This window comes from Pterocles gutturalis, unplaced genomic scaffold (genome assembly GCF_000699245.1).
Source record: "Pterocles gutturalis isolate BGI_N339 unplaced genomic scaffold, ASM69924v1 scaffold33194, whole genome shotgun sequence".
Classification (NCBI taxonomy): domain Eukaryota; kingdom Metazoa; phylum Chordata; class Aves; order Pterocliformes; family Pteroclidae; genus Pterocles; species Pterocles gutturalis.
The window spans coordinates 21186-31964 of NW_010131761.1; the positions used below are offsets into that span (position 1 = coordinate 21186).

At 41.4% G+C, this 10779-nt stretch overlaps 1 protein-coding gene across 1 annotated transcript in view; it reads right to left on the reverse strand.

Moving 5' to 3' along the window:
* LOC104467084 (mitogen-activated protein kinase-binding protein 1-like) overlaps positions 1 to 10779 on the reverse strand; it is a 31942-nt gene that overhangs the window by 17282 nt on the left and 3881 nt on the right. The window contains 4 exon segments of the mRNA XM_010080711.1: positions 3846 to 3971; positions 6924 to 6987; positions 7573 to 7684; positions 10323 to 10398. Coding sequence (XP_010079013.1) covers positions 3846 to 3971; positions 6924 to 6987; positions 7573 to 7684; positions 10323 to 10398 — 378 coding nt within the window.

Here is a 10779-nt window from a genome sequence, read left to right on the forward strand (position 1 = left end):
AGAGCAGGTTCAGCCATACCCAGCAAAGCATCATTTATAACAGAATGAATGTTTCAGAGTAGCTATTCCAAAATAGCATGTACAGACATGTCCAAGTCTCATGATACAAGTGACTTAGAGCAAGGATTTTAATTGTCCTTGCTCTTGTCCTCCTTTCCTGAGGAACTATCCCATTCTGGTACCATGCCTGGGTCTTGTTCTGTACAAATGGGCAGAGTCGGTTGCACTTCAGCTCCTAGTTTCTGATGGGTCTGACAGTACAGGGTCAATGGCAGGGAAGGACCTTCAGCTACACAGTCTTCAGGACATATATATATATATATATAGACTCAAAAGTGCCACATGTCTTTACAGAGTTCTAGTACTAAGCCATCTGATATTAGGTACTCTATATTCTTTTGCATGTCCTGAATTCAACCCTTCTTTCTTTTCTTAAAACAAAACAAAACAGACAAGAATGGCAACTATCCATTTAACGAGGTACGTTGTCAGCATTCCACTCTGATCTTGTGCTACTTAAACCCTCAGCTTTAGGGACATATTTATGAAACTGTAACATCCTACGGGGTTGGGATCACTAGCAGATTGCCCCCACCCCGCACCCAAATGCCTAAGGGTTTCAACAAGAAAGTTACCCAGCTTTTTCCCACAGAAAGATCACAGTGCTGCTGACTTCAGAGTTTCCCTGGTATTACAGTTGCAGTAGTTCAGCACAGACTCAGGCACCACTTCTGATCAAAAGCCTGCCTCATTCTGAGCCCTGGCAATCACACAGCTTTCCTGGACTGGACCAAAGCCTCACTAGAGAATTTGATAAGGAGCTCTTCTTTCCAAATGTATCTGACGGCACACAGTACTTCTTCAGCATACATATATATGTTTCAGACAACTTAATCTTGGTAACATTTCTATCCCCTGCTATTTATACTAGAGCTTCAATGAAAGTCACAGAAAAACTGACTTTTAAATTAAAAAATAAAAATGCTCAGCTAAAACATGACTATAAGCCCTGCAAACATTCCACAGTAAAATCAATTTAAAACTTGCCTTCCAAAAACTTGAGACAAGCTTTTCTAAACAATAAAGGCAGACTTGGATCAAAATCAAAACCCTATTAAAAAGACGTTTACATGGTTCCTTCTCTGAAAATATAAATGCCTCAAAACCAAAATGTACCAGCAGTATCTGCTGGGTACAAGTTCTATTATATCAAACAATCAAAGCTCCTCACGTTCAGCAGATGAGAGAAAAGTACACATCTGCAATTATCACAACCAGAGGCAGAACCAAAAGGCTCTCAGGGGCACTATAACTCTGGGTCATACAGGTCAGATTAGTTCCAAAACAATCCAATGTCCCATAAAGGTGAATCAGAGAGATCTTTAAAGAGGAGAAACTTTAGTCTCTCCAGAAGTTTTTGGAGGGAAGGAAAAGGCTGGGACTCTGCAGTTCGGAAAGAATGTTGGATGGAGAGATGTTATAATAAAGGTTTACAAAACCATGGGGACTACAGATAGATGGATGTAGAATGCGCGTTCATCAATGCTCACAATATTCAGAAGCAGGGAGCTTTCAACAAAACTAGCAGGAGTGTGGTTTAACAGAGACAAAAAAAGTCTTTCTTTCCACAGAGAGAAATGAACTCCTGGAAATGTCACCAAAGGAGGTTGCAGAGGCAGACAATATTACAAAGTTCAAAAAGGATTTGTACAAACTCAGTGGACAATGGGTCCGTGACAAAATACAGAAATGTACCTCTTAACATCCCTGATATAACAATTGAGCATGAGGCAAATGGACCACAAAGGTTCATATAGCAAGCTTCACACACTGTCTCACTAAATAGTATCTTCCGCTGCCAGTGTCACAGGCAGAATACTGGGCTTCACAGAGCACCGGTTTGACCCAGAAAGGCACCTGGATAGAGACAGCACTGTCCTGCACTGGAAATCTTCAGCTCCCCACTGCATCCTAGGCTTCGTTCTATTTCCCCAATATTATTTTGATTATGCATCCTGTCATACACTCATAGTATGGAACTAGCAGAATGCACTACTTCCCCCATCAAATTCTAGCAATACTGTTCTAAACAAAATCTAGCAGAACAAATGACGTATCACCAGGCAGGGAGCTTTCTTATACTACTGTGAGTACTTTTGAGACAACAGTTTTACATCGCAAGGTGCAATCCAACTCTCCGCGGCAACCTACACAGACAGGCTTTCGAAACACAACTAGAACAGGTACAGGGCGTCTGCAAAACCAGTCTTACTCAAGTTCATTAGTTTTCCTTCTCCCACCTCAGTAATGCTGGTCCAATAGGTTCTTCCTCCATGTTCAGTCCCAATGCAAAATGTTCTGGAGTTATGTCTTTGCTGATCTTCAGTGACCACAGTGGTCGATCAAAACTGAAAACAAGCTTTCAAAGCTGACCAAACAAGTAGATTCCAGGCTTGCAAAGAGGTTACCAAACAAGTTTAATAAAGTGCTGGGCTTGGCGTGGCACTAACACCGCCCTTTAGTGAGCGGCTGTGACGGAAACAAGTATCACCTAATGCGGAAGAGGACTGAGATTATCTGTCACAGGCTGAGCCTCAATAGGGTAAGGCAGCAGCTGCTGGAATCATAGAGAGTCTGCTATAAAAAGCACATTGCTTGACGGCTCCAGAATTTTGGCTAGAAAAAAGGCTTCCTGAGTTCTCCCAGCATCATTACCAAAAGCACTTATTAGACAAGACTCGTTTCAAGAATGAGATCAAGACTTTCCCAAATGAAACTATGCAGACAGACTTGTTTCAACATTACTTGCTCCCAAAGGGAGTAGGAAGGTCCTTGCGATACTGAACAGAACAACCAGTGTGGTAAGTCCTGCAATGCTTTGGCACTTTTATATCCAGAACTCAATTCGTAGTCATTTGGAGGAGGAGAATTGTGGGACGCAGCATCAAAAATATCTGTGTTTTTCCTTTCTCCCCCAACTTTGATCCCATATCAGCTCAGTTGGGAAACTCTCCTGCATCGCTTACAGTCAAATTAGTCTCAGCTACTTACTAACTACAGAGAAACCAAGTACATTACACTAATAATCCATAATCCCCTGTCACTCTTGTTCTGTTTAAAAACAGGGTCTGTGTTTTAGCATTACTTTTTAAAGAAAGGTCAGCAGATAAATTTAGATCTATTCAGTTTGTAGGCTGTGGTAATTTGTTTTTAGATACATTGTTTACCGAGCAAAAAATAATAATATGATTTAGCTGCCAAGAACTTTTCCCATGGAAATGATTTTTATATTTATTATTTATAATTATTTTTAGTTCACCTTTTTCAAAGCCTGCGGAAAATAGTTAACAAAGAAAGAGCACAACTGTAAGGACTCTTTCAGAGTTATGATCAACATGGCAAATTCATACATTGCACAAATATACTTCAGTACTGACACCGCAGAAAACAGCCCTTAAATGGCTTCAGCCTAGATCCAGATAACTTTATTCATGAAGAAGCAAGGCTTCCCTGGTGGGATGCTGTGTACCAGCCTCAGTATTGCTAAGTAAACTGCTTATTAAAGTTTCTGACCACATCATTAAACTAAATTAGGCACAAGGGGCATTGCATACACATTGCAATCAGTGAAGCAGCACTAAGTAAGCCTGTCTTGAAGATCAGAGTCAGGCTTCTCTATCGAAAGAAGGCATAAAAACCATGGCAAATTCAACAGAAGAGTAAGAGAACTTTTGGAAGACGCTATGAGTGAAGACAGCAGAAACCTTACAGTTGAATCCCAGTGTCACACTTCTCACATTAAACCCTGCAAAGCCAGCCACCTCCTCTCGGTCTACTCTGCTCACCTCATGAGTCCTGCTGTCTTGTGCGGAGGAGACTTTTCTACCTGCTTCCCTCTCTGCTTCATGTCAGACAGTCGCTGGCGCATGTTGATGGTCATCTCTGAGCTCAGACGCCAGATGAAGATACAGCTGAAAGAGGGAAAGGGGAGGCTGAGGTCAAATCTCAGTTCAGTTTATTGATATTATCAATTCCCACTGCAGCGGCAAACAAGAGCCCTTCTGTCTGTGGCGGGGAGAGACATGCAGAAACAGCTTCACAGAAACTCAATCCCATCACAAGCCTCATGGCAAATATCATAAAACCTGCCTGGCAAAGACTCCCTGTGGGCGAGAGCAACTGCAGAGATATTTGCACAGACTCTTCTCTGATCCTACACCTTCATTTGACTATCTGACCAGATGCTGAAGGAAATGCCATAGCAAGGCCCTCCATGGTCAGCAGGATAAGTGGAGCCTACAGACGTCCTTTGCATCCTCTAACAGTGGCTAAGCTGCAGCCTCTGACTGCAACTACCCCCCCCCCAGGGGCAAGGCCTTCCTAATGCCCCCCATCCCATGGAGTTTCTGTGGTGTAATAACGGTTAAGCTTATGTGGCATTATGTTTTGCCGTCAGGGTGCTCCTAATATTTTACGTGGACTCCCTCCAGGAAACTTTTAAGGAATTTCATTGCATTTGGTTAATGGATTCAAAGATGTTTGAAAGAGGGAAACAAAACAGTGTGATCTCATTGGTCTCATTTTCTTCAGAAATCTGGCTAAAAAAATAATTTAAAAAAATAAATAAATAATTCCTCATCACTTTAAAGAATACTGTATCTCATCTTCAGCTACTAGAAAGTAAAATGACCAGCATTTTATTTGAAATTTAACCTCAGTGCTAACTAATTCTTTCATCTCACCCATCTTTCCGGTCTATCTGGGTACACTTACACTGATGTCGAAACAGAGGTGGTGCTTTTGCTATCACTTATGAAATCCTGCACCCTACTTTGAAATCCAAAGAGGATTTAATCCAGTTCTTCAAGACCCATCAGTGCCACCATACTCATGGCTACTCCAGTTTATGAAGTTTTCAGTGAGGGTGTTTCCCCTCTTCCTTGCTAGTCTGTAAAAATTCATTTGCTCTGCCATTTTGAACAATGGCTATGAACTTCGGTCTCCCTGACCCAAGTCAAATGCTGAAAGCACCAGGATCCTGAATGCTCGCATCTTCTGCATGTTTTTTTCTCTCATGAGAAGACATTTTAAAATGCTTTTTATTTCCATGCCATATGAGAAGAAAACAGAAACCCCACTTTGCAGTCTCAGGAGATTTTAATTAAAAACTAAAAACCCCCTTCCTGCCCCCAGTGTCACTCTCTTTGTGACAAAGCTCAGGAACATCAATCCCAGCTACTGAAGTCACACACAGGCGCTTCCTATCAACAGTGAACACTCTGTCATCCTCCTGCCCCAGCTTTTCAGCCAGGAGACAGTGGTGAGGCACTGCATCTGGGTACTATGGCAACCCAGGGCAGCCAGCTGCTTCCCCTCAGCAGCAGCAGCTCTCTCAAACCTAACAGCAACCATAAGCTGCTGCTGAGAAAATGCTGAAAAGCAAGAAAGAAAATTCAGAAAGCTAATTTGGCTTGTTCATTTATCCCACCCCCACAGCTATCAAACGTTTAGACAAGCAGCAAACAGTATGAACTTGTAAATACGTTAGCATTCAACACAGAGCTCCACAGAAGCATACTCCCACCAACCCCTCTCGCTGTCTTTTTTTTTTTCCCTTGCAGTACTTTTCTCACATGGGTGTCCCAGGTTTTTGTGCCCTTCCTCATCTCCATTTTTCCTTCTGTTCTCAGTTTTATTCTTTGCACATGCTGCTGTGTGTGAACAGACTATATTCCCTGTTCTCCTTTGAAAAAGATGCTTTCTCATCTCCTTACAGCAAAGTTCATGATCCTTTCCTCACTTCTCACTGACCTCCTCCACACCCTTACTGAAGAAAATGACCCTTTCACTTGTGGAAATGGTCAACAAGGGAATGTTTCACTAAATCACAAGGATCACTGGGGACCTCAAACCTTCCATGTTTCTGGAATTTACCAGAAATCCACAATAAAAGGACTCCCTCTTCTGCAACTCTTCCCGTAATCTATTTACAGACATGAAAGTTTACTGAAAGACAGAAATAACCAACTGATGCGATCTAAGGTGATATACTGTATGTTCTGTAACAACTCACCCTCTACAACTCTTTTTCTGGCTCGATTGTGTTTTATTAATAGACTAGAGAAAGAAAGAAAAAGAATCTGGGTTGCTCTGGCCTTGAAATAGCACTCCAGGAACCACCTTTCTCACAGGAAAAATGTTACTTGGTTCAGCTGATTGAAGCATTCACTGATTCCAGAAGCAGTGGGTCTGCTCACATCTACAATCATCATGTTAGGCATATATTCTCCTTTTCCCCTTGGGCTCAGTCTGGTGATTCCTTTAAGCTTTCAGTGAGCTGATTTAGTGAGCTAAATCAGCAGAAAACTCAGCTTGGGGCAGGGAGGTGCTGATGGAGTGACCTGAATCAGTTTAATGAGGGGTCAGCTGCACCATGGCTGACTTAGGGGAGCAAGGAAGAGGACCATATGGACAGGAGCAAAGAGTGGGGACAGACCTGTCCCTTTGGCTACTAGACAGGCTCATTCACCTGGGGAAGCCTCACTAACAGAAGTACTGTAAGAAAAAGTTTCGGCACCACTGGTCAGAACACCACAAGCTGCCTTACAGGTCTGTACCTGAAGGCTGGCAAGGAAACAGGCCACATCTCTGTCTCCTTTCCAGCAAGGAATAGTACCCACATGCAGAAAACCACAAGGGAAGTACTCCAGGTGGGCATCTCATTCCATGGAATGATAATATAAAAGCTCTGTGAGTTTTGCCAAAAGCACACGTTTAGGATTCAAAAAACTCTGAGGTTTATTTGGAATTCAGAAAAGACCCCTCACTAAAAAAAAAAAAAAAACTACCTTCCATCAGGACACACATTAAATCCAGTGTGAGATGGCATGAGCTACTATCACAAACAAGCAAACCCCTCTTACCTGTCACCAGAAACAGAGATCAAATGTTTGCAGTCATTACTGAATTTCATCCCAGTTACAATCTCTGTAAAACAAAGCACAAGAAAAAAAACCTTCCCTGAATTATTCCAATGGGCAAAAGAGATCATTAGCCAAATAGCCTATCTGTGCTCAGTAACTTAAACTCTGATTAAAGCCGACACACTTCACAGATCAATATGCCCCAATAACTATAACCATTTAACAAATAATCTGTGTGTGACATGGAAACGGTATCCCACAGCAAAACAAGCATGAAGACTGAAGTGTCTTTTTTCCTATAAGGGAATACCCCTTGCATGGTAGGAGCTGGGGGTATCATAATGAAACTTAATATACGCTGAAAAAACACAGACTACCTTCTAGGCTATTAGGAAAACTGTGTAAACAAATATATGGCCTGACAGGTGTGTGCATGCTTGTGTTTTGCAATGCAAAATGCAGTCTGAAAAAATCTGAAATTGCAATGAAATAAGGTATTACAACTTCATCCAACTATAAGCTAGTCCAAAATATCCATTAGGTAGATTTTGGTGGGAAGAACCTTCAGAAAGCTTTGACTAGTGTCAGATCCTACTATACAGCCATCAGCAGAAAAAAAAACACATTTCCAGAAGTTTACATGCCTTACCTGAATGTCCATACATGGTTGCAACACACTCGCCAGAATAGAAATCGAAGATGGAGAGGTTCTTGTCAGAACAACTGGTTGCAATATAAAGACCAGAGGGATCTGTTTGCACCTGGTTTAGGAGGTAAGAGAAGAGCAAAGATCTGGTAAGAAAGTGCCTTCAGACTGCATGGAAATGGTCCAGAACACTCAAGACAGTCATAGTAGTTAACAGAATAAAATACAAGTAGCACCCACAGGACTCCAATTGAGTACCAGGCTACCCAGCATCCCAGGACAAATCTCCAACCTGACTAAACTGTTCAAACTATCTCCAACCTAATCAGAGACTAAAGGCACTTACATTAAATTCCTTTATTACTGTGAAGGCACCACCAGCACCAGACAGACTTAGAACTCTCTCTTCTACCTCCTTTTAACCACTGGGGTCTTCCTTTATTCTGTCTTAAGATCAAAATAAAACAAAAACAACAAAACCAAAACACCTCCGCCCAAAAAAAAAAAAAAAAAATCAGAGCTGACAGAGTTCAGTGAAATATTAAGACTCCAATCTTGAGGAGAGAAACCAAAAAAGAACTCAACACTACCAATAAATTGTATTTGATGATGATGCTGTCAAATCTCCAGCATTTGCAACTCCTGATTTTAGGTTGGTTGGTTGTGGTTTTTTTTTCATATACACTAATTTGTTGCTTTACCTTGGATCGAATATAAAACCCCCTCCAAATGCCTCACTAGGTCTAAAGCAGCACTACACAGCAAATACAGCTGCTGTCACCAAATGTCCTGCTTTGTCCTTTGTAGAACTTTAAGGAGCTGAGAGTGAAAATGTCCAGTTTTTTGAGGGAAACATGCTATTTAAATAATCATAACTTTTTTTGGTTATGCTTATTTTGTTGCTGTATCTTTTGCTTCCAATATCACTGTTTGGGTTCTACTTGTTAAACTGCAATGTTCTCAGAACAACATGCCAAGAAAGTTTAAATTCCCGAGACAACCATAATCCCTTGGTTACATAATTGTCTTTAAAATGAACAAAGCAACACTAAAAATAATTGAGATACCACACTTGAGCTACACTCGAAAAAAACAAAAACATAAAGGATATTAAAAACAAAAAAATCCAGCTCCCAGCAACATTTTACAGTTTGTGGCCTGAGAAAAATATAATCAAGCACCTAAGCTGACGATCAGTAAAGTATATCAATTTTTCATTTTTATTACTCTGGTTTATAAAAAGCTTTGTAGGAATTATAATAGGCAGAGAATTTATCTTTCTCTGTAAAACAGAAGAGGTGACACTGAAAAAAGTTGTTTGCTTTCTGCTCCTTTTTTACTCAGTTATTTACATCCATCAGTAATCAACTACACTAGACTATTTCAGTTGGAAAAGACATACAACGACAATCTAGTCCAACTGCCTGACCAGTTCAAGGCTGAGCAAGATAAAGCATGTTGTTAATGCCGTTGTCCAAATGCCTCTTGAACACTGACTGGCTTGGGGCATCGAACATGACCACCTCTCTAGGAAGCCTGTACCAGTGTTTGACCGCCCTCTCAGTAAAGAAACTCTTCCTAATGTCCAGTTCAAACCTCCTCTGGTGCAGCTCTGAACCATTCCCATCACTGGATACAAGGGAGAAGAGGTCAGCACCTCCCTCTCCACTCTCTCCCCTCAGGAAGCTGCAGAGAGCATTGATGTCACCCCTCAGCCTCCTTTTCTCCAAACTAGACAAGCCCAAAGTCCTCAGCCACTCCTCACAGCCCGTAACAATAATACCGCTGGCCTGTGCAGCTGAACAGAAATATTTGGTTTAAAGAGTAGAAAAACTGTAAGTGAAAACAAATACAGTGAAGAAGCTTGTTAGGCAACTTAACTTGAGAGAGATAGCTTGGTTGTGTCAATTGCCCTTCCCCCTTTTAAAGACAAGAATGCAATTCTTCCACATCCCAGTCTGCTGGCATCACTCCTAACGCTGAATCTTGAACACACCTGGTTTACCAAGAGAAGCCCAGGACAGTGGCAGAAGCAGGCATGCTACCCCACCCCAAGGCCTGCATGCACTCAGCAGGTAGGAAACATGAACAGACTCTCTTTAAGCAGTACCAGGCTTGTCCAGCACTCCAAGACCCAAGGACTATGGGCTTTTCAGGGCAGATGCTATGTAATTTCATCAACTCGTTTCATTTCTATTTGCCCTCTGGAAACCATGAATTTCTCATGATCTACAGAGGAAGCTCCACCTTAAAAATCCTAACAAAAATAGTCAAGAAAGCCAGAATGAGCTCTCTGGAACAGAAGGTAAAAGATTAAAGTAAATGCACTAAATCATCTCCTGACAGATATTGGTGCAGTTCTACTTGCTGTTACAGCATGGGCCTGTGCCTCACTTCAGAAAGAGGACAGAGAGAAGTTATACATCAGCTTCAGCATTCATTGACTCTTTTCCTGTTTTAGCTCAATGGAACCCAAATACATTACCAGCCCTTAAGGATGGACGTAGGAAGAAGCAGCAGCAGGATAAGGGACAAAGTACAGAGCAAGCAGAAAAAAGAAAAAAGAAAAAAGAAAAAAGAAAAAAGAAAAAAGAAAAAAGAAAAAAGAAAAAAGAAAAAAGAAAAAAGAAAAAAGAAAAAAGAAAAAACTAGTGCATTCAGATTTGTATTTCATTTTCTTAGCCCTGAGCTGCATTCAGAAGAGCTGGGGAAAAGAAGGAAAAGGGAAGGAAGAAAGAAAGAAAACCGCTTACTTTGATGAGGGTGCCATCTTCACCTTGGGATCCCTTGTAAAGCTTCTTCTGCTTCCCACTGCTTATGTTGAAAACCCTGAGGGGGACAACATAAGACATCACTCATTCTGCCCAGGTACCGCTCTGTGGCTCTTGTCACTAGGATCCTTTTCTCTTTCTGTTCCTCATTCCACATGAGATACAGGGAACAGGGCCAAGCCACAGGAAGCAGAGAAATGATCTCTATGAACTATAACCACCAATCACTTAAATGGTTCAAGAAACAACCTCGAAAATAATGGAGAGGCCCAGGACTGTATAACACAATATCAAGCAGATTATCTGAATTAAAATTGAGGCTTGATTCTGAAGCCAATAATCAAAACCAAGTATAGCATCATGGCACTGAAGGGGAGATCAAATGGGAGGGAGAAATCTTTGCCATGCCTTGGAATGGCTAATTGTTATGTAGCAGGAA